This window comes from Oculina patagonica, chromosome 3 (genome assembly GCF_052425735.1).
Source record: "Oculina patagonica isolate OP01 chromosome 3, crgOcupat, whole genome shotgun sequence".
In the NCBI taxonomy this organism is placed as follows: Eukaryota; Metazoa; Cnidaria; class Anthozoa; order Scleractinia; family Oculinidae; genus Oculina; species Oculina patagonica.
In genome coordinates this window covers 12,195,129-12,219,688 of record NC_135760.1, presented here as the reverse complement: position 1 = coordinate 12,219,688, position 24,560 = coordinate 12,195,129, and the positions used below count along the sequence as shown (strand labels likewise).

The window sequence follows — 24,560 nt, the reverse complement described above, 5'->3', positions numbered from 1 at the left end:
TCAAAACATTTCAAAACATTTAGAAATATGTTTTGAGAGATATTAGAAATGACAATATTATTTTAATGAGCAGGAATTCCAAATAAAGTTCAACTCTTGCAACTAACTATTAAAGACTCTTTTATTTACAAATTGATATAAAAATAAACTAACAGAAATATAAATTTCCAATTAAAGTGTATAGATCCTATGCATAAATGGCTGCCAATTTAAAATTCTTTTGTATGCATTTAAATTAGAGTCACTTACCTCGTTCTAGAACAAAAATTCTTTTGAATTTTTAACTCAAAAACAAGGTTAGTGAGGCTATTATGCATTCAAAAGAATTTTAAAATTGGCAGCCATTTTTGCATGGAGTCTTTAGGTCACTACACAACTATGTATTATGTACTTCAATTAATTAATGAAGTTTGCATCAGCGACTAAACATAGCTTCACTGAATCCACAAAAATTTGCTTTATCTACACAAAGACTATATTCATTCCTCTAAATTATTTTCTATATCTAGTATGTTTTCTTTGCAAAATAACAAAGGAATTTACCTTGGAATGCATAAAACAATTGAGTAAATATAAAACGATAATGCTATACTAAGTTTTAACCCCTTTGTGAACTGTAAATAAAACTTGAAAGTGCTTCATGGAAGGGAGTAAAGAGAACAACTGAAGACAAGAATGACTATCTTCTGCTTGTTGCACCCTTCACATTTCCAGAAACATCATTCAAGTAGTTTAATTAGTTATCATGCACTGCTCTGTCATGAGGGTCGTTGTCCATCATTGATTTCTCCCCACTATTCACTGCTAAACCCAAGCACTTTTCCTATGTGGAAGAAATAAGCCAATCACAGCTTGAATTTTATAAATTGGAATCAAAGGTATAAAATTCGGTGAATTTTACCAATGTGGCAAATAGCTTACTAATGTAAAATGGACTCAGTGAAAACACATGTAACAAACCATATGGGATAGAGAAAGGAAATAAACCTTTCTGTTTATCATTAGAAACTCTTCAATATTTGAAATGTGATTTGCGAAATAATTAACAAAATCATTAAATTGTAGGCGACATCATTCAGTGTTGCTGCCTGTTTCTGTAAAAGAGAACGACAACTTACAGCAACGAACAAATTCAATCACGTTGTTGTCATAATGAAAACTAACCGAACAATACACCTCTTACTCCACTTAGTAACTACGCTGCTTTTCTGTGGATTGAAACTCGTTTTTTGGCTGACGGAACAAATCGGTTGCTATCAAAACAAAAGGAATATTTAGATATAAGCAGCTGTTAGTGGAAGAGAAAGGTTTAGCTCAAATGACAGTTATGATGAGGGCTATTTACTAAACTGGGCTGATGTAAATAACTATTTATTTAACTAATTCTGTTAACCTTTGTTAATCACAAACATGAAAACTGTAATCCAAAAAGGGATCTCAGACAGCCGATCCTTCCAATCCTTCATGGTTTGAAACATTAATAAATTTAACTACTACGAAAGGACTTGTGTCTGCCTGTACAATAGATGAAGTACCTAAAAATCATTGATCATTGACACCATTTGAAATGAATGATAACACCATACATCAACATAATAATGGCACAAGCTAAAGTGACAACTTTCAGAATGATTGTCTTTTTGTTCAATTATTGCTTTTAAAAAGGCAATCAGAAACAATAGTTTTTTTGCTCCAACACCTCAACCATGGAAAGCAAACTATGTTTAATTATTTGTTAGTGCTCTCCTTTCTTCTAAAAGAGCAATACAACCATCTTGAAGAAAATTTACACTTTCTACTTAAAATCTTCATCTAAATCAATTACAGTAGGTCACTGTACTAACCCCTTGAATCCCACATGAATTGTTGGTCTATTATGACAATGAATGACACATTGTGTGTACACATGCTGCTGTTTTCTCTACTCAACTTTAGTATTACTAGAACAGCTATCCATACTTGACTCAATGTATCGTATATAAATTTGGAAACCATTCATTTTAAATCCTCAGTGTTTGTTTGTTTCATTGAAGACATTGAATTGACTTCCAAGTTGTGCAATTTTTTTACAAATGAAATTTGAAACCACAACATGGATTCTGAAATGCTTAAGGCCATTTATCTGCACTTCAACGCAGATAAATTTGCTGGAAATACACCACCCCTTCCTTATTCAAACTAGAAAAAATGAAAAATGCTTACTTTTCCTACCTTAAAAAATATTTTGACTAATTCCTTAATAACTTCGTAGTTATATTGACAAAATATGACAATCAATTAAAGCTTCAAATAATTAACACAGCTGCAAACATTGTCTTAATTAATCTAACTTAATTTTACAAGTTAAAAATGTTGCAGCTTACTATTACCTATGGAGAAGAAAATTACATGAACATGCACATTGTATACTCTTGGTTGCAAACTAATGAAAGTCTAGCTTACTAATAACTAATTCCTTGTACTTTTGTATAAAATGAAAATCAATAATCTTAAATCTAATCTGACAACTTTAAAAATGAAATAAAATAATTACTTTTCTGGTGCAAATTTGAAATTTATACAAAATCATCTAACTTACAATAAGTGGAAATGATCTAATATTTTACAGGCTCACTTTGTTTTGAATCAGATTGTTGCTGATTATACATTGGTTTATGATATACCAGAGTGTAGTCTGATTAATTTGGTGTCTTATCAGTTATATCATTAACATAATAGCTTATTGAATCCACTTGCAATCAGCAAACCAACAAACTGATGGGGCACAAGTATGCATCAAACATAGCAGACAATCACCATTTAGCAAACTACTTAATTTCCTAACACATTTCAAGGTTTCTCAAAACTAAGCTAGTGGTCTTGAAGATCTTGTATGTTCAACAATAAGAATTATTGTTCTTGTTTTAACTGCCTTGGTAGTTCACCCAATGTGTGTAATTCAACATATTTATGCTAAATAAACTGCAGATAAATTTCTAAGCAAATTTACTGTTTAAAATTGTGATAATAGTATTATACAATATTTGTGCAAAAAAAAATTAACTGAGTAAACTAGACAAGCATGCGATGATTTCACCTACGCAAACCAAAGGACACTATTTATCCAATTCTTTGTATTGCTTTGGATCCATCTGATAGAAATCCTCCAGCTGCCACTGTAAAGTTTCAAATGTGGGGCGTTCTTGAGGTTCCTTTCGCCAACAAGCCATCATTATCTCATACAACTTGTCAGGACACAGGTTTGGTTTCGGCATTCTGTAGCCACGGTCAACGTCTTCAACGACCTTGATCAAAATTTATCAAGTTTAGCAGGGACTTCTCGTTTTCAATAACATTGACTGGGAGGTCACAACGTTCTTATAGTAACTGTAACTGTTACAACTGTAGCATTAATCACTTATTTTTTTTAATTAGTTGCTATTAGCTATTTACGCGTGTTTTAGCGAATCTCTTCATATGTATATTACAACAGAGATTCCCAGCTTTTTTTAAAACCTTTTCAGATGTCCAATTTAATGTCCAAGTTGGCAGGTGCGTAAAATGTCAGGATCAGAAAGGCACAATTGCAAAATACTATCAGTTTTGAACTAAATGTACATGTAATACTATTAGTCCTTTGGGGAAATTGACCATCCATTTGTATAAATTAATAAATAGTAATTGTGTCAAGTCTTATCTGACAAGGTAATCCCTTATGCTTGATTTCCGCCGCCTTCTTGGTTCCGGTCTTTGTTTCTCCCTTAAAGAGACTGCTTTCGGGGGATGACTGCAGTCTCATTTTCCCAAAAAAGCAGCTGGAAATAGAGCCTAGTAATCCCTGGGCATTTTTTTCTTGGCAGACTTAAGCTTTAACTTCAGCAGACAAAAGTCTAAAGGGGACTCAGTCTAGGGTAGTAAGTCTCACAAAAGACAAGCTGTAGAATAATGTTATTTTCTTTTAATCCTAAACAATGGCTTAAAAAAATCCTTTTCCTGCGTGACACTTCTTACCTGTCTATTATTCATCCCTGCATAGGGTACTCGGCCATAGGTCACTAATTCTGTCAAGAGGATTCCAAATGACCACACGTCAGACTTGATGGAAAACTGATTCTTAAGGCATGCTTCTGGGGCTGTCCATTTTATGGGGAATTTTGCTCCTTCATGGGCTTCATAGATATCCTCGTCAATGGCCCGCGAGAGACCAAAATCTGCAACTTTAACACTGTTATTGTGTCCAACCAGAATGTTCCTTGCTGCCAAATCTCTATGGACATAGTTATGCTTCTCCAGAAAAGCCATGCCTGCAGCAATTTGGGCAGACATGTCAATCAGCTCTTCCATCTTCTTCTTTCGTCCTTCCTCGCCACGCAGATATTCGAGCAAGCTTCCCTTCGGCATCAGCTCCGTCACAATGTAAATTGGCTCCTCTTTGGAGCAAATTGCATAAAGCTGCACCAGTTTATCGTGAATCAACTTCTTCATGAGCTCAGCCTCTTCCAGGAATGCTGCAGGATTCATCGTGCCGGCTTTTAATGTTTTTATAGCCACAGGAGTGGTGTCATTCCAAACACCTTCCCACACCTCGCCAAAGTTGCCAGAACCAAGACGGCTAATAAGCCTGAGGGTGTCACGTGATATTTCCCATACATCTACAGTGTTGTGAGAGAGGCCTATGGTCTGGGGTTTTTCAGCCTAAGAAGATAAAATAAATACAAAATTATCAAAAAAGTTCACTGAATATACACTGTATCACCTGTACATCTAAGAGCATCTTTACATGAGAGTTTTTGTCTTAGGATGACTTTCGTCCTGGGATGAATTCATCTAGGTGTCTGGTCATTTTTTTGTTGCTGTCTACATGATTTCTTCTACATGATCCCTGTTCTGAGCACCGGGATGAAATGTCATCACGGGATGAAACGTGATGGAAAACACCATGTAATGTAAGTAAGGGCGAGATGAACTCAACTCGGGCATCCGGCATCCCAGGATGAACATGCTCATGTAAAATGAACATTTTTTCATCCCTGGACAAATCTCATCTCAGCTCTCATGTTAACGGGCCCTAACAAAATTACACAGGAATGAAAATAAAGAGCTGATCATGAAGGACACTTACCTTGACACAAGCTAGTTTAAGAACATCACACAATCCATCCGAATTTTTAGAATAATGGAGAACCAACTCTGACAGAGTTCCAAATGGATTATTATGGGCTATAAAGAAGCCGCCATTTTCGGTGGTACGAATTTTGTAATGCTTGACCATGTCACCATCCCTCATTGACAAAGCATAGCCACCCTTGTCACTGTCACGCACCAAGAACGCTCCATGTTCATTGGGAGCTGTCTTCAGTATTTTTTCAGCCTCTGGTCGCTTTATTTCACCAAAATACCAACTATATGAGAAAGAAAATTAATTGAAAATGGTAATCTTTATTTCTACACGAATAAATCATCAGGCCATCCCCTTTTTTTTTTTCGTTTTCTCGTTCTGTGGGCGCGGTCGTGTGGGGTCTGCTGGGGCCGGTCCTCGCTTGTCCGTGGGCCGGCGGTGGTCTCACGGCGGCATGGGGGGTCACGTCGTGGCCCAGCAGCGTGGGTGACATTTTTTGTGTCATTGCCTTCCCTTCTCTTTTTTTTTTTTTTCCTCTGGGCCGCGCGCTCGGGGTGGCTCAGCTTTAAAAAAACTACATATTATACATTTTTATTTACAATACTTTTATTCTAAGATGATAAGCTATTATTATTGCGGTTTTCAGTGATATGCCAACTCTGCAATCAAAATCCAACTAACGATCGTGTTTTTCGCTGCCGTCAATCATAATTATGGCGTCAGTCAATTAACCATGAAAAACAGATTGAAACAAACATAATGGATCGAAATCTACCAATCACAACTGACAGACGTGACCTTTTGACGGGGTTGAAGTGAGCTTGTGTTTCCCGAGAGGTCCACTAAGATGATTGATGGCAGCAAAAAAGGTAAACCCTTGGTTGAGAGTAAATTTCAGAGTTCGCATATTACCGAAAACCGCAATAAGAAAAGCTGCTTTCCACATCCAAAATGCTTCCATGCAGGCAAATTACTGCAAGATGGTCAAGATGATCTGTCTTGCATAATTTACAGTCCAGCTTATTAGAGTCATCATTCACTTGGGACCTTAATCAGTGTATGGAATGGAAATTATTATACATGGTTAAATAACACATGTTTTAATTTTTGGTTGGGAGTTGCTGGGAACCAAGGATAGTTCAAACTTCTCACTGTCTAGGCAGATTCATTCATATATGTAATAATTTAACCTCCCACGCACTTGAGGTTTTTGGCAAAGTTAATTATTTTGAAAAGGTGAAGAATGAATCCCTTGGGACCAAATCAAATTTGCATAATTATCAGGAAGCAAGATCAAGACTTGTTGCTGAAATAGGTGTCCATCTAGTGTTAATCATTGATTTCTTTTTTTGATTTTTCTTTAGAATGTCTTCAAGACATTTTGCTTTACCTAACTAACATATCTATAGCTCCCTAACTAATGTTAGGCTTCATCACGGTGACAATTTGTTCTTTCAAGTATGTTGTATATTTATTTTAAAAAAACCCTTATGCAGTAGCAAATATATGCCACAACATGAACATGTTTAGGCAAAATTTTCCCTTATTTGACTGACAAAGATGTGGCATAGACAATTATTTTGAAACGCCTTAAAGCCCTGGTAAGAGAAAAAGTTAAAAAGGAGAAAATGTGTTAACTAACAACAAGTCAAGGCAACCGAAGTTGCGTCGTTTCCGGGTGCTCGATCAAACTTCATGGACTTGATGAAACATAATCAAATGTAACGTTATACCTTATTTCACTTTTTATCCTTTAATTAACTTACTATGCGTTTGGCCAAAATCTCCCTTAAAGCAGTGCTCAATCAAGGAATTGCCAATTGCCAATGAACGGAGACGGTGCTGATTCGAGCTTCAACATGAATTCCAATAAAAATAAGATACTTATCTGACCTCTTGGTCAATCCAAACATTCCAAACCAAATAACTTTGACTTTCGCGTTTTCTTGCCACACTCTATCTTTTCGTAATTAGCTATCTCTCTCTGTATTAAAATATTAGCTTACTTATCAAAAAAACTTACTCTTCTGCTTCCAGAGTTTGAAGTTCAGCCACATAGTTGCTCGGAATGAAGCCTTCACCGCCAGTATCGCGAGATCGAGCTCTCCACCAATCATTGCCCAAATCTTCGGGGTTTACCTCGAGAACGTCAGCCTTTTTGAAACTTAAATCTTCCTCTGTTCGTGCATCGTAGTCATAAAGAGCAATGTAAAGTGGTCTTACAGCAACTGGATTGGGTTGTGGAATCGGTGAGCTCGGCGGTTCTGGTACGTAGCTATTGCTTTGATGTGTCGCATTGAAATCCACTTCGGGTGTAATTCCTTTCAAGCTTGCCGTGGAGTTTGGGACATTTTGCCCGTTTTTGATGTCGCTTTTTCCGTCCACATGGGACTCTTTGCCCATGCAGCTTCCCATGGGTAAGATGGAACCAAGTCAGGCACCTAAAACGGCGTATATTTTACACCCTGTACGCTGAATGATCGAATGCTTGATCAAACTTTAGCCCAAGGTGTTCTTGGTACACAGTTCCGGGATTGCGCACTCCCACTCTTATTTCTACCCAGGCCTTCACTTTTTATTCTGGTTGAACGCATCCTGGTGACTAGTTCCCCTCCCAGCCTTGCGCATTAATCACCTTCGGTTTCCTCCCTCGAGATCAACATTGCTTGAGTAGTTATTCCAGCTTTTCTGCCTAGACTTATCTGTTTAGCTCTTACATTCACTAGTTTTCGAAACGGGGAAAACTCAGCTTGCGTTTTCCAATTTTTGGAGCAACCATGGGTTGCTGTTGCGGAAAGACGAAGACCAAGAAGAAGTATGAAGCCAAGGAGTCTGGCAGAGACATGCCACCGAACAACGGCCAAGCGAATGATCAGATGGATACACAGAAACGCATTCCTGCTCCAGCAGAGACTCTGAATCTCCACCAGCCATCTTCCATTATGTCAAGCCACTCGATGATGCAGCCGTCCAAAGGCATAACAGTGTTTGTCGCTCTGTATGATTACGATGCGCGCACCAACGAGGACCTGAGTTTCAAGAAAGGCGAACGACTTCAAGTCATTGATAACACGGATAGCGACTGGTGGCTCGCCAAGTCTCTAACTACTTACAAGGAAGGTTACATCCCAAGCAATTATGTGGCACCTGAACTAAGTGTAAACGCCCAAGAGTAAGTATAAAAACTCTTTTATTTTCGTACGGTTTCATGCATAAAGGCGATCTTGATCAATGATCTTTACACATCAAGCCAGACCGGACGTTGATCGGCCGTCAGCTCACGGAATTAGCTAACAACTTCAACAGTTTTAAGAGTATGTCGTTCTGCTTAGCTTCTCGCAGAATTTGGTAGTAATTATTTTATAAAGTCTTGCAAGTATGCATGCATAGTTGTGAAAGTACAAACTCACTGAATCGTTAATTTCGATCAATTCTTCCCGCGCGCATTTTTAACGAGAGTGAAAGTTTCATTTCCATCTATCGACTGAGTGTTTTGCTTTGGAAGCGATCCAGTGTTTTCGTCTCCCGCTTGGAGAATACGTTTCAGGCTTGGAATTTTTCTAATCTTGTTTCAGATCGCCTATCACACAGTTCCACTTCCGGGATAAAAATCGTTGTCAGTTCATGGTTGATATAAGCTTATGTTAATGACCTATTGTGTTCTTTGACTTTATATTTTTGGCACGTTTTCAGCTTTAGCCTGAGGAAGTGGATGTAACAAGACATATCTTAAAGTTCCTTGAATGTTGAGAATTGGACATGGTTCAGAGCGTGATAAAAGTTTTAGCAATATCTAACTGTATATAATTTATATTTTGATTAACTTTCAGTTTTGATTGCTGTGACTAGATTAAATTGTGCCTGGTCCTTAACTTGCTTGGTTGCTACAGTTTATGTAGTGAACTGTCCAGCTCAGTTTTCTTTTTCATGTGGAGAATAGAATGCAAATTAGTAAACAATAGCCTTCAAAGTTGGCAATTTGTTTTATGTTGGCAATTTGTTTTGTTCACACAGCTGTTGTAGTTAATGACTTCTGACGCAATTTCAACCTAAGCATATGTCAATTTTAGCACCTTGCAATAGTAAGACAAGTTGAGCCAGTAAGCTAGTGAATCTACTAGCTTTGAAAGGAAAAAAAACTGTTGGTAAATCCTGATTTCGCCTGCCTAAACAGCAAGTTTGTTCAGGAACATTAGTTTTATCCAGTGGTGCATTAATATACACTTGATGACTGTTCCCGAAGGAAACAGATTATTTTGTTTCCCGAGAATCTCAATGTTGAGATTTGAGGGAAACAAAGTGTTGTTATCTTGTTGTCATCTTGCGCCGTTTGATAATAATAAAAATTTCTGCCGTAAATCATTCAAGAACATTGTTTCTTGGTAGGCATATGCACTTCATTTGTTTGCTTTGAAACAAGTACTTATTAATTGTAAGGTTGTGGTTGCTCAGATGGCTTCACATACTTTTTTTCATTCTCAGCTGGTTCTTTGGCAAGATAAAGCGTGCAGATGCTGAAAAGAAGCTCCTTGCTCCGGGAAGTCCATCTGGTACCTATCTTATCCGTGACTCTGAAACAATGCCTGGTAATTACTCACTGTCCATCAGAGACGGAGATAGTGTCAGACACTACCGGATACGGAAGTTAGACAACGGAGGCTTCTACATCACGACACGCGCACCTTTCTCGAGTCTTCCAGAGCTAGTTGAGCACTATAGCGAGGATGCAGATGGTCTGTGTTGCAAACTGGTTTATGCATGCCGTGCAGAGAAACCCGTCACTTCTGGTTTGTCATATAACACCAAAGATGCTTGGGAAATTTCTCGCGAGTCCCTGAGATTGACCAAAAGGCTGGGAGCAGGACAGTTTGGTGAAGTGTGGGCTGGAGTCTGGAATGGAACAACACATGTTGCTATCAAGACACTTAAGACAGGGACTATGTCACCTCAAGCATTTTTAGCAGAAGCGGCAATAATGAAGAAACTGAGACACAATAATCTTATACAGGTAGTAAAATGTGCCTTAGATTGGTGTAAATACGTGATCCCGATCCCCCCCCCCTTCCCCTCCTCTTCTCCCTCGCCCCCCCTTTCCCCGTGGCGGCTCTAATGTTAAGTAATCATATTGGCAAGGGACTTGAGAATATAATATAGTACCTTATTCTTACTAATTTTCACGAGTACTAATTATCGCGATTTCAAAATAATCGTGAAATTAACTACGCACGAAAAAACATTGCACGATATTTAAACACGCCAAAATTAATACCCTATTTTATATCAAAACAATAAAAATTTTCAATTTCTGGAACTGCAACTATCCACCTTTGAAAGTATCTTTCCTTTTTGTTTTTGACTAGCCCCCATCCTCTGATTGCTGTTTCGAGCTTGTAGATTAGTTCAAAACCTCTTTAGTACAGTCACTAAAGTTTCAACTTGCAGGCTCCTTGTAGCTACATGAGCCAGACTTTTGTGTATTTCCAGCGGTTCCTTAGTCTTTGACAACTGAATCATAAAACACTGACAAAATCGCGAAATTTAATACACTTTTCCTGTAATTTTTCTTGCAATCGCAAAAATTAATACTCGCGAACTTCGGCTCTTGATTTTTCGTGAAATTAAGTACGTTCGAAAATTAGTAAGAATAAGGTAGTTGTAAATGAAATGTTGATGCCGGGTGATTGTGGAAACAGACAGCCTCATGGACTAATTAAAATACTGCTGTCACAAATGAGTGTATACCTCAAGCCCTAAGATTTCAAATTCCATGGAAAACAATTTTCAGTTCCGTACCCAGAGATTATGGGAATCCATCTGTAACTATTTTTTGGTTTCAAACCATGAAGCACTCACATGTAATTATGTTTGTTGCAAATCTTGCACTTTAACAAAGAAATTTAGCCCTCAGCACCAGTCACAAGGATGAAGTTATCACTAAAAGACAACCTCCGAAACGTTTTCAAACTTACTGTTTGCATTTTTCCTTCTTGGCCTCGGAAGCCATTTAAGGGACACTGTCACAAGGATTTTAATGCTTTGTCGGTAAAAAGTACTAAAATTGGCAAATAGGTCTTCTCGTACATGAAATGCATCTAGTACATTAAGATAGTAAGATGGAGGTATAAAGTAAATTGTTGTTGAAGAAAGAAAGGAGCCATAATAATTTTAAGGTGTTTTTTCAGTCCACAAACACAAAACTTGAAAAAATCAACCTGACTTTGTCAAGTTGAGATCTTAAGTTCCTGATGGCATCACAATAATATCACTTGTTTATCGCTTCAGTACACTTGCATGGTGACTTTAAACAAAATTGGACCACTATTCATAGTTTCCACATTTCTTCAGGCGCTTGAGTTTTTGAAGTGAAACCGGTGACAGTGTCCCTTTAAGATTGCTGTTGATTGTCAAGAATCTTTTGTGCATATCACTCAGACTAGCAGTAGCGTGCAATGCACTTTGGAAACAAAACAAGATGGAAGAAGTGGCATGCCAAACAACGTTTTAGTTGCGTATTTAACAGGTTTATACCAAAGAACTGCTCTACTAGTTGAGAATCAGAGTGGAAAAAACCTCTGCCATACATGTATGAATTTTGATCTGTAAGGCTGGATTCATGTATATCAAGGGGAAACTGTTTTTAGGTTTCATGTTTTTATGAACACAGTAACAACACGGTACCAGAAATGATCGTTACCGTGAAATCCTAGGGCTTGTACCTGTAGTGTGATGTTTGTTCGCAACAACACAGAGTTTTTGCAAATGTTTTATTTTACCTTTAGAACAATACTGAATCTGTTTTTTTTTTGGTTTATTCTGTGATTTGTGTTCACAGCTTTACGCAGTTTGTACAAACGAGGAGCCAATCTACATTGTAACAGAGTTAATGAGGCATGGAAGCTTGTTAGATTATTTGAAAGGAGACGCCAAGAATATGAAACTACCAGAACTGATTGATATGGGGGCTCAGGTGGCTGCTGGTATGGCATACCTGGAAAGAATGAATTACATACATCGCGATTTAGCTGCAAGAAACATCTTAGTTGGAGAAGAAAATATCTGCAAAGTTGCTGATTTTGGTCTGGCAAGATTGATCGAAGATGACGAGTATAATCCTCACCAAGGAGCCAAGTTTCCAATTAAATGGACTGCTCCTGAAGCTGCTCTTTACAACAAATTCACCATCAAATCAGATGTGTGGTCGTTTGGAATTTTGCTGGTTGAATTGGTAACGCATGGGCGTGTTCCTTACCCTGGCATGACAAATGCTGAAGTGCTAGCCCAAGTGGAGCGTGGATACCGAATGCCCAAGCCCATGGATACCCCTGATGCACTCTACGGCATCATGCTGGAATGCTGGAAGAAGAATGAATGGGAAAGACCAACATTTGATTATCTTCAATCCTTGTTAGAAGACTACTTTGTTTCAACAGAGCCTAATTATAAGAAACTGGATCCTTAATCTCTTGGTGAGTTGTGATTTGTTTGTACTTGTCTAATGAAAGGCAGTAGTAACTAGGGGTGTAACGATACATCGAACTATCGATGCATCGCGATTGGGAGTGCTTTTATAGCGATGCATCGATTGCAAATTCAACTATCGATAACAATCGCGATAGTTTCATTAACTATCGATAGTTACGATAGTTTTTCAAATGGTGTCCTGTAGTACTTTTTCCTTGATTGAAAAATGCCTCTCTTGTTCTCTGCCGTCGTTTCTCGGCTTTCTGTTCATTGTTTCAGAATCCGTACTGTATAACAAGCCATAAAAGCAAACTTCACGGAGAAAGAAATGATTACAACGCTATAAAGTCACTAAATACAATACTATCACAATAGCATCGCAATAGTATCACTACTATCACAATAGCATTGCGATAGTAATTCGACTATCGCAATACTATTGCAATAGGCCAAATGACCTAATAGTCACCCCTAGTAGTAACTAGGTGGCCTCCCCTTATACGTGTGTCAACTGACGTACACTTTATTTGTTTGTACTGCCACTAAAGATTTTGAGATTCTCATTCAGATAGCTTTATTTAGAACCAATAGTTAAAATTCACTGACCCTGAGGTCACTTTCATTTGGAAGAAACATTCACTTATTAGAATATTAATACTTATGATAGAAGTGCTTATTACAGGGCTCAAGGCTAACGGTAGCCAACTAGCCAAAGACTACTAAAATTTAGGTTTTGGCTACCAGGTTTAGCATTCCTACTAGCCACTTTGGCTATTGAAAAACATGAAAAAGTCAACAGATCTTCAAAGAAATCAATTTATCTGTCTAGTGAAAAATTACTTTTGGCTAGTAAAATCTGACATGTCACTAGCCAATAAACCAGTGAGTTAAAAAGTTAGTCTCGAGCCCTGTTATTAGCTCTTACACGTATAAGTGACAAAAACACATTCGAGGGGGTGCTTAATACAAAGGGGGCGTTTACTGGAAAAAGGGTGCTTAGTTGAATCATTCTGGTGTAAAAAAATAGCTCTCTTTTTCAGCGTGTATTTAATGGAGTTAACTTCCTCATTCCTTGTTTAATTTCTTTTTGTCTCCCCACAGAATGCAAGATCAGTCTTCCTTAGAAAATGAGAGCAAATAGAGAAGTACCTTAGGAACACTATTTTTGCATAATTGTACTTTTTAGCAAAGTATTCAAATTTTAATTCTAAAGTTCATAGTGCACATCACAAGGTGCATAGGATAAGCATTTTAACTTAGATAAAGGAAATTTTATAATAACCTATATTTCCCAGCATTAATGAAACAAGACTAACTAAATAATTATAATTTATTAGAGGTGTTTCATTCATTAGAACTGCACTAGCCAGTACTTTGATTAAGATACGCAACTTATTCCTTTTTTCTATTTATTCATTAATTAAGTAATGGCTAACCTATCGATACAATGTTTGTAGGTCTGCAATCTTGGGATGGGGATCTTTGTACTGTTTTAGTACTAAAGTAGACTTTGCTTATATTCTCTACAAGTGAGGGTTGTCCGTTACCTGTGAATGCCACATTTTTTATCATCCACTGCAGCTGCAACATACAGTATGTTTCACAAGAGGCGTCTTATAGTGTTGGTTGGTGTCTCCTTTCTCACAGGCTAGCTAGGTTGTTGTGACTAAATTATTACAAGAAAAACTGACTGGAATTTCAGTTTAGCCAAGTGTTAAATATGTTAAGGGATGCTAGCAGCCTTTATGCTTTACCCCCTGAGAGTCCTAAGAGTTCAGTGTTTTCATTGAAATGGGCAATTTAACAGGATCTAATCCACAGCAAAAATTAGAAATGTGGTGGAGGGGAATGGTTTAGGCGAGGAATTTAGCAAAACAAACTGCACTAAACTTTAAATATTTAACTCAAATTTGTCTTGATACGTTAGTGTCGAGACATTTTAAAAAGTACATTACTTCCTGCTTGGGAACAGATAGACATCTATAATAGTTTTTGTGTGTGGGCAGTACACTTTTTTTCATGTTTATCTTTGGACAGTTGTCAGTGAAACCATATTGTTTTGCTTACAAAAAAGCTTTTCTGTAGCAAATCAGAAGAAAGCCAGTGCCAGAGTTCTTATCTGTTCAAGGGCATCCTCTTTGTCTGAAATATACCTATGGTAGCCACTTTGAACTGCAACACTTCACTTAATAGTTATGAACGGCAGTTGTGATATTTCAAGTGAGTTTTTATGTGATATGATTACCGGTATATGTAGTTGTTGTCATGCAGTGTAAATACCGATATACACTCAAACTGTACTGGAAACAGCTGGCTTAGAATACAGTTAACATTTATGTGTATGTTAATCTCAGACTGTTTCATGAGTTCTGTCTTTTAAGTAGCAGCAACCTTTTTGTAACAAATACATAAACTAACAGCAGTAAAGTTGTTACTTCTCTCCGCGATTTTTTAAAGGTACATGTAGGTTAGTCTTAAGAATGAAGACTTAATCATCTCACGGAAAATTTGTCAAATAAATAGAGAGAATTGTACAAAATGTTTGATGAAGAAATTTGACTTTTGCCTGACGTAACCTTTGTTGACTTGGAAGAAGCTTTTTGCTAAGTAGGATCAGAAAGTGACTTCAGTATATTTGACAGAATTAGACGTTACCAAAAATGTGAACTGTACAAAACCAGCCTCAATTGAAGGGCTCGGCGCAAAAAGGGCGGAAGTGATTTTCGCTAAAAATGAACATTGACAAAATGACTTGACATTTCGCATGTGGGTTTGTTTACGTATATGAAACATTGTACTGTATTTATTTTTGCGGGTTTTTGCTTTGTTTTCAAGAAATAAATAATAAAATTCATTACAATGTTTCACTTATGTAAACAAACCAGCACGCGAAGTTTGGAGTTGTTTTGGCAAGGTTCATTTTTACCCAAAATCACTTCCGCCCTTTTTGCACCGAGGCCTTCAATTTGCAGTTCATTTTAATTCAATTTCTTATTTTATTCAGCCTTCAATTGATTGTCATGGCACTAAAGAGGCAGAAACAGGTTTGACTGAAATGAAAGTTCATTGTTTCTCAGATAAAGTCAAGCAGAGGCAATTTTTGCGACTTTTTTTGCTTGTTTACAAGCGAAAATAGGAGAATAGCAGTTATGTGGGGCAAAATTTGGAACATTCTTGTCTACTCTCAAGGGACTTTTTTAATTTCTCAAGGGAATATTTTAATTTCTCAAGGGATTTCTTTCCGCTGTGGGTGATCACGCGATCTCGTGGAAAAAACGTGACTTGTCACATTTACAAACGTTATATAACAATGTTAAAAGTGACATGTCAGCTTTCTTATCTCAACGCACGTGTGTCTGAAAGGCGGATTGCGTAACTAAAACACGAATAAATAGCCACTAGCACTTACATCGTTTAAAAATTACAAACGTCAAAAATAAACCATACCTAAAAACTTGCTCTTTTCAAAGATATTATTGAAGTTAAAACAAATGCAAGAGATGGGGGCTTCTTTTAAGGCTTCTTTTTTAGGCCAAATTTGGTCGCTACAAGCGCCCATTCTATTTCGTCATCAGCCTAGGTCGTTAGGGACGTGACCTCGCGTTGACAGCAATGTTGCATGAATCGGCTTTACAACATGCGATCGTATCTACGCAGTTCGAGTGGAATTCCAGTCAAAGACAGCAAAATTCCTTCGTATTTCATCTTCAAATATAATTCGATAGCATTCACTGTATATATGGCTTTTGTTTAATCCTTCTTAAGCCCACGAAGAAGCTGTCTTGATATCCGACCCTCGCATAGACTGTCCACAGCCCTCTATTTTTCATGTTTTTCGATCGATGAGCGCTCGGTGAGAACGGCGAGAGACCTGGACGCCAGCACAAAACAGAAGAAGCAAGAGGGTGGAGGGCGGGGAGCGAAAAAACGCCTGACTCGTCCCCAGTCGTCTTCATACAGCACGCGGCAAATATACAGCGGAGGGAGAGATTGCCGCGTGCTATATGAAGACGACTGGGGACGAGTCAGAAAAAACGCAGCTTGAGTGTATCGATTTGTTTACGCAATGTTTTCTCCGACAGTAGTCGGATCGGAAATATCCGTATTTTTTTCGAGAGCAATCGTAACGATACGGCCTTGAACACATTGAACAGCGGTCTACCTATAACAATTCAAATATGGCGTCACAAAAACAAAGCGTCGAACGCATATTTTGCTGTTTCATTTGCTAATTTCGCTGCCGTAATCGACTGCCTCGAAAGGTCCTTGCAATTTTAAAGTATAGAATTGTCAGATCTCGGTGAAATTTGCACTGTTTATTTGTGTAATGTTGAGGAATATGTGTATAAATACCCGGCGCGGACGAGCCATTTTTGACAAAATTATATGGCTGCATTATTTCCTCCGCGAAGATAGGAAATTGTTAAACTAAACTACAAAGCAACCGTAATGATAAGTTCGAAGAACAATGCACAGGATAAACCTTCGACTCATACTTCATGCAAAAAAAGTCGGTATCTCGAAGAGACTTTGATTGAATGTTCACTTGTATACAGTGTAAATAATGTGAAATTGTTTTTTATTTTATTTTCTCTATGAAAAATAAGATTGTATTGATGACACTATTATTTTCAATTGTTCAATTTTTTTTTTACATTAGGGAAATATTTTTTTGTAACTTCCTAGAGTTTTTGAGAAGCAATTTTCTTTTCAGTGACAAAAAAAAAAACAGTCTGTGCAGATTCTTCTGTAGTGCTTTTTAAATTTAAATCTTTTTAATGTTATGCCAAATTTTCAGAACTAGCATTTAAAGAAATGTACAGGAGTGAGAAAGGAGAATTGATATTTTGAACATGGGACTGAAAAGGTTGATGTGTTTTGTTCAGTGGTACAGAAGTCTGATTTCTTTGTATTCAAAGATAATCAAATTTTATAAACAAAATTTTGCAACATAATGAAAACTGTGACATAGAGGTTGTTAATATGGAATGTGTATGGTCAAACATGTTTTAGACATAGCTATATACTTTATTTCTATTTCTTTCTTTGTGGAAAGGAAGTGACTGCATGTCATTAGTTTGGAAGGGACGAGGAGGGGTCTGTCAATATATTTTATTCGTGTTTTATTAACGTAAAATGTCGAGGTCATAAGATCTGTGTCATATTTAGGCTGTTATTGTATTAACCTGCTGTATATGCCTTGATAACAGATACTTTGTTTTGGTAACACACTAATGTCCAGTTCACAGGCATTTTGTATTTAGAGGTAAAAAAAAAAACAATTGAGCTGCGGATTGTAATTGACTTGTTTTGGGGTCTCTCAATATTTTTGTAAGATGTATTACTAAAAGTAGTTTAATTGGCACTAAAACAAATAATGCAGGCTTACATGTAAGTATTAATGTAACAATTTAATACCAAGAAAATTACTTCTCTCACTTGTCTTGTAATTATTGCAACATACTTTTTTAGTGAATAAAGTTTTATATCATGTACTGAAGTGTGGCTGGTTAAAAATTTTATTTTGCTTTATTTCAATTCCTAGCATAATCTCCTTCTCAGCCGTTTTTGGATGTCACACAATGCCTTAATTGGGGGTGGCATTGTGTGGCATCCAAAAAATTGGCTGGGAAGGAGATTATTCCCAAAAGTGATCATCTAAGTTCTTACCATTGTTAATTCATTGTCACAAAGACAGGTGACGCAGGAAGAAAGAAGAACGTTAGAATGAAGGATACTGAAGGGTAAATAGGCGGAGGAAGGTGGGGAACTAGTTAAAAATAAAAAAGGATCAAAACTTTTTTATGAAAGATTTTCAGTATAAATTGCTATCATTGATAACCAAGTGCATTGAACAAAGTTTTGTCAACTTTCCTCAGTGTACTAGTCAAGTCAACCTCAGTTAGTATTGCCAATTATGCAAGCTTTTAATGATTTTGTGAAACCACAAGGCCAAGGAGTTCAACAGGTTATGCCACTGTTTATGAAGGGTAAGGTGATGTAGTAGGTAGGAAACTTATGCTGGTCAGTTCATGTCCAGGTTGGATAAAGAGACAATAATCTTCCTGTAGCTTCTGAACTAGGCTGTGAACAGGCTCCCTGGTTGTGTGAAAACAAAAAAAACTGCCCGGCAGCAAGTAGAGCACATACTTGAAGGGGAGATCTCCCATGTTAGATCTCCCTCCTCAAGCTGCACTTCTTTCTCAGCTCACTAATTTTTTTCTCCCTTTATCCCACTAGGGAGCCCCTTAACAGGTTTGTTCAGAATACCAGACAGCTGTTGTATGCCTCTGTCAGTGGGTAGACTGGCTGAAGAGTCTGGGTTCTAATAATTGGGTTATAAATTCGTGTCCTATATACACCAAATGGTGAAGCCACGTTAAAATCTCACTACCATATTTGGTGTATATAGGACACAAATTTAATAATTGATTCATACCAAAATGGATTAAGGTATTATAGTTACACCGAAACAGGCTTTTTATCCCTTTCTCTTTTCACAGCATTTAATTTTTGTGATTAAAAAAAACTGCGAAATGTCAATAAATACAGTACCCAGTAACCTTTTTTTACAGCTGTGTATCACGTGACCTTGTCAATCAGTCAAATAATTTATATTCAACGCCCCCACCACCCACCAGAGCATAGCTGATTTGTTGTTATTTTATAACCAAATTTAATTTTTGGTGTACATGCATGTAGTATCATAAAGAAGTCCACAGTATTCGTAAAACTTGACGAGGAACGGCAAAACGTGTACTAAACTCTATCAATTTTGTGCTTGCTTCGCTTCGGGTTTTCCCTGCAAAATCGCAGGTGCATCAAATTTATGCGCAAAGTGCATTGTGGGATGGAAATTTAATAAACAAAGGAAATGGCGGCTGCGATGGAAGGAGAAAGCATCATGGAAGTCCTCAATTACAAGGACTCATTTCATGCTTGCCATGTTTTGGAGACACTCAAGAAATTGTATTTGAAAAAGGAACTTTGTGACGTTGTTTTGATAGTGGATGAACAAGAAATCAAGGCTCATCGTGTGGTTTTAGCTGCGAATAGTGCGTACTTTTATTCAATGTTTACCACCGACATGTGCGAAAGTGTACAAGAGAGGATTTCCCTCAAAGGAATCGACTACGAAGCAGTGGAACTTATTGTCAACTTTTGCTACACTTCAACTATACAAATTACGGAGAAAAACGTACAAAACCTTCTGTCTGTGTCGAATTTACTCCAGTTCAACACGATCATCGAATCCTGTTGTGGGTTTTTGAAGAATCAATTACATCCCACAAATTGTCTGGGAATAGGAGATTTTGCTGACCATCACGGCTTTTCTAAACTCAAAAATGCCGCACAGTGCTACGCTGAAAAACATTTCCTTGAGGTTATCAAGTCTGAGGAATTTCTAAATGCGACTTGCGAACAGATATCTACCATGTTGAAGAGTGATTTCCTTGATGTAGCGAGTGAAAAAGAAGTTTTCGATTCTGCAATTGAGTGGATTTATCACGATGAAGCTCGTCGGAAGCGACACCTACCAGCATTTCTTAAAGACATTAGGCTCCCTTTATTACCACCGAAAATTTTAGGTAAGACATGTTTTATTTAAATTACTAAACAGTTTACACATTAATTTTAAAATCCCACTTTAAGTAAATATATCGTTTTGTTTCGTCAGACTTAGAGTTGTCGTTCAGGTTTCGCAAATGTCCATTTTGAATAAAAGCCATTTAACTTGAACTTAAATATTTTATATCTAGGTCAAGATTTTTCTGCATTAAATTTGCAGCGTTATTTGTTTTTCTTCGGAAAGTGAAATTCTCGTGACGGCTTAAAACCATTTACATTTCCTTACATCCAGCAGGTGATAAGGAAGTCACGCTAGCAGTTTCTATATTTTTAAACTCGCATTCATTTCTATCTTGGTCATACAGGCGGAAACATGTCGCTTTAAACTTCTGGCTATGATTAATAAAAATTTTCACAACGATAAAGATTATTTTTTCTGGGAAAAAAGAAATTGTCACTAATTTTGTGATAGCGTGATTCCAAATTGTCGAGGAAATGAAATTCGATATTGAAATATTGAAAATTGAAGTTAAAAAATATATTTGCCACAGCAAACTTGATCAATGTTGAAAGAATTTTACCCTATTTAAACAAGGCCTCAAAAGAGTAAGTGAAGTTTATGTTGTTTGTCGACAGAACAATTTGAAATATAAAGTTGCAAAAATTCTCTCCCCAAACATCCTTTTCCTCCACACTGAAATCTGACCATTTTAACATGAAAGTGCATTTCTGTTTCAGTCGATTGTATAGAAAGCGAGAAACTGGTAGAAAACAATGACACTTGCATGAGGCTGATCAGCGAAGCAAAGAACTTTCATCTGCTTCCTGAAAGACGTGACAATATCCAGTTTGTGACACAGGCAAGGCATAAAGCACGGAGTACAATGATCTACATTGTTGGTGGCGAAATACACAACAGGGTGTTCAACAGTGTCAGGAGATTTAACTTTGAGACCAACATATGGGATGAAGTGGCTCCAATGAACAAGCATCGTGACGGCGTGGGTGTGGCTGTATATAGTGGACATATTTATGCTGCAGGAGGTTATAACCTTTTTGTTATCACCTAGTGGATCAAAATTACATTGTGTGGTTCCAGAAAATATCCATACTTCCCCACAGAAGGGATTGGAAATTCCGGGGAGGAGGGGGGGTCACAAAGACCCAAAACTTTAAAGCAATGTATGGAGCTAAAGTGGAATTTCCAGAGGGTGGGGGGGGGGTCATAGGGCAAATCCTTACCATGGGGGGGGGGGGTATGGATATTTTCTGGAACCACACATTTATAATAACAGCACCCCTGGAGGCTTACCGGTATTTCTCTTCAAGGTCTTTGTGGGTTTGGGGGGGGGGTTAGCTTTAAAGAGAAAAGGGGTGGAAGACGACTTCTTTCAAATCACAAATTAGCTAGGACGAGCCAGTCGAAGTTGGGCTTTCTTTTCTTAGAATCCTGCAGCAGCAAAGTGAGTGTGTCTGTTGTACATCTACAGTACGTTTTGTATCTTACCATTACCAGCCAGGTTAGTCATGTACTGTAAGTCAGGTTTCATACCCTTTTTTACAAACAATTTCCCAGGACTTTTCAAGACCTCAGATTGATTTTTCCAGGTCTCCAAAATGCACATTAACCCTTTCACTTCCAAGACATCAATTCTTGGTTTTCATGTTACGTCATAAAATTCTATAATCAAAATTCACTAGGCCTACTAAATTTTCGTTGTCATTAGACGTAAGATAAACTAAAAATATATCTTTTTGCAAATTTCCAGATCGATAGTGTCATTCGTTTTTTAAACAGAGCATTTTGAATATTTGAGTTCTCCGTCGTATGTGACATCAAGCTGAGTGCCGTGACAAAGCTGTTTTGTTTGAAAAAATGCCTTTCCTTTCCATTTTCAGCAGATTAAACATTTTAGATATACCGGTAATAAGTAGTGTTTATGTGAAACTGTACTAGCTCATGAGCCAAAGATTGCCGTTGTTGTAAACAGAATTGAGTTCCAGATGGTTTCTCTGACATCACGGCGACCATATTTGTGTCCCTCAGAAGGACACAGTTATGGCATCTCTGTACTAAGCTTTATAAATTTGCGTGGAAATGTTCGGCAAATAACTCACGAACGGTACACCGCACAGACCTGAAACTTGGAGAAATTGTTTATCTATATATCGTCATATAATATTTGAAATTCATAGCTTCTGTAGTTAAATGGTTTTGAATTTATTTTTTGATTGCGTGACAGTGAAAACCAGCAATATTATTTCTCCTTCCCATCTGTACATTTCTTATGTTTCTTCAAAGAACTCTGGTATTACTTGTGTTTAACAGATTTCCAGAACTTTCCAGGAACAGTAGTCTTTTTCCAGGACTTTCCAGTCCTGGATAATGCCACAATAAAATTCCAGGACTTTCCAGGTTTTCCAGGACCTGTACAAACCCTGTAATAGTGTTGCAAAGTGGATTGTAAACAGAGTGATTACTTAACAGTGGTGGATCCAGACCTTTAGATAAAGGGGGGGGGGGGGGGTGCTCTAGAAAAAAATTTTCTCGGCCCTTTGGGCCTCTATTTGTTTTAAAAATAGGGGGACGGGCCCCTCCCCTAGATCGGCTACTGCTTATTAACTTTATCATGTACTTTTCTTGTTCAGGGTGTGATGGTGATGTTGCCCTCAGCTCAGTAGAATGTTACCATCCCGCAACTGACAAGTGGATGTACGTTCAGCCCATGGCATGTGGAAGGCACGCTTTTGGTCTGGTAGAGCTGGATGGGTGGCTGTATGCATCAGGAGGGAGTGATTTCTCGCGTTCTGAATATAACAGCTTGGAACGTTATGATCCAGTCAGGTTAACATTATTTTCATTAAAACTGCTAGGTTTTAAGAAACAAAATTAATGACATTCATGGACAAATGTCCATGCATGTTTTTAAAGCTAAATGGCAACTGTGTTTATTCTTTAAAATTTTTTTGTAATCCAAGGCCAAAGTGAAAGGTCTGTTTTCTACATTTTTCTTAATTTAATTCAATAAAAACTGAACTTACAAAAATGAAAAAAGCCCAATTTTTAAAAACTGAGAGTATTAGACTTTTTACCAATTGTGTGCGAGAAAAATTATTTCATGGTTTACAATGATTTACAATAATAATGATGGTTTTGAAATTGAACTCAACCAAGTGGCACAAAACAGGTTCGAGTTTAAGTAAGTTATTTGTCAGCACTTTAATTTGATTTCTTTTTCTCTTCAGAGATGTCTGGACTCACATGAAGCCCATGAGCACAATGCGTGAGGGTATTGCCATGGTAACACTAGATGGTGCTATCTATGCAATTGGTGGGGACAATGGTGTCTCTATATTAAACACTGTTGAAAGGTACGACCCACGGCTGGATCGCTGGAGTGCTTGTGTTGCTATGAGCTACCGACGAAGATACTTCGGAGCAGCAGTACTTAAGAACAAGATATTTGTGGTTGGAGGAAGTGATTACGACGAGGATCATAATTCTGTGGAATGTTTTGATCCACGCATGAACAGATGGCTTTCACTGCCTCCAATGCTGATGCGGCGGGAGAGTCCAGTAGTTGCAGCTATCGATGACAAATTATTTGCCATGGGCGGTGCATGCATGAATGTTGAAACAGAAAAGATTGATTGTTATGATCCTTTAAGTAACAAGTGGGAGGAATTTGCACCTTTACCTCTGGCTATAGAAGGCATGGGTGTAGCTGTTATATAAAACAATCACAAGCAACAATTTGCCACACGTTGACTTGTTGTAGTTCGGTATTTCTTTCATTTGCTAGCAAACTACATATTTTCATACATGGTTTGCAGTTTCTCTCTTTGAAGTAAAAACTTCATTAACGTTTTTGGAACACCTTGTGCCTGCACTTTAAATATTTAAAGCAAATCAAAAAGAAATAACATTACAGTGGTATCATATGGATGATGGGAGTGATATCCAGAAGTTGTTCTACAAAGAAAGCAGACTTCCTTAAGGTAGGGGATAGTATCTGATAAATTGTCCCCTTGCATAATATTAATTTAACAAAATATATTTATTTCATAATTTAAAGTAAGTACTCTTAAGTAAGAGAACAGCAATTTTTTCATAAAGTCTTTGTAAAATTAGTTATTTAGGTGATATCACATTTAGGAGACAGTTGCAAAGTATATAAAAGAGTTAACAGAGTTATGGTGCTTCTAAAAATGTATACCATGATATAACAGACATATATTATGAATGTTTGGGTTGTAAATGAGATTTATGACAAATTAATATATTCCAATACAGCTTGTAGTTTTCAATAGGTTATACTACTAGTTTCTTCAACTAATGTCTAAAGAGATGAAATGTGAATACTTATAATATATGGCGATCAGATGAATAAAAAAAGGTTTATGTTAATAACTATTGTTGGTAGTGTTACTG

The 24,560-nt window shown here is 37.3% G+C and overlaps 3 protein-coding genes across 3 annotated transcripts; 2 read left to right on the top strand and 1 right to left on the bottom strand.

Moving 5' to 3' along the window:
- Window positions 1-103: 103 nt before the first annotated feature.
- Window positions 104-7,635, bottom strand: LOC144646621 (tyrosine-protein kinase Src42A-like). Its single transcript, XM_078506272.1, has 4 exons — window positions 7,122-7,635; window positions 5,102-5,381; window positions 3,991-4,674; window positions 104-3,284 (listed from the first exon to the last, which is right to left on the bottom strand). The coding sequence occupies exons 1-4, from the start codon at window positions 7,511-7,513 to the stop codon at window positions 3,096-3,098; spliced, it is 1,545 nt and encodes a 514-aa protein (XP_078362398.1). The 5' UTR covers window positions 7,514-7,635; the 3' UTR covers window positions 104-3,095.
- LOC144646620 (tyrosine-protein kinase STK-like) lies at window positions 7,608-18,054 on the top strand. The gene is made up of 4 exons (XM_078506270.1): window positions 7,608-8,270; window positions 9,581-10,106; window positions 11,931-12,564; window positions 13,661-18,054. Exons 1-3 carry the CDS (start codon window positions 7,876-7,878, stop codon window positions 12,555-12,557), a joined length of 1,548 nt encoding a protein of 515 aa, XP_078362396.1. The 5' UTR covers window positions 7,608-7,875; the 3' UTR covers window positions 12,558-12,564; window positions 13,661-18,054.
- Window positions 18,055-19,235: 1,181 nt separating this feature from the next.
- Window positions 19,236-24,539, top strand: LOC144646605 (kelch-like protein 3). The gene is made up of 4 exons (XM_078506254.1): window positions 19,236-20,148; window positions 20,867-21,172; window positions 22,778-22,973; window positions 23,375-24,539. The coding sequence occupies exons 1-4, from the start codon at window positions 19,434-19,436 to the stop codon at window positions 23,862-23,864; spliced, it is 1,707 nt and encodes a 568-aa protein (XP_078362380.1). The 5' UTR covers window positions 19,236-19,433; the 3' UTR covers window positions 23,865-24,539.
- The last annotated feature ends 21 nt before the right edge of the window (window positions 24,540-24,560 follow it).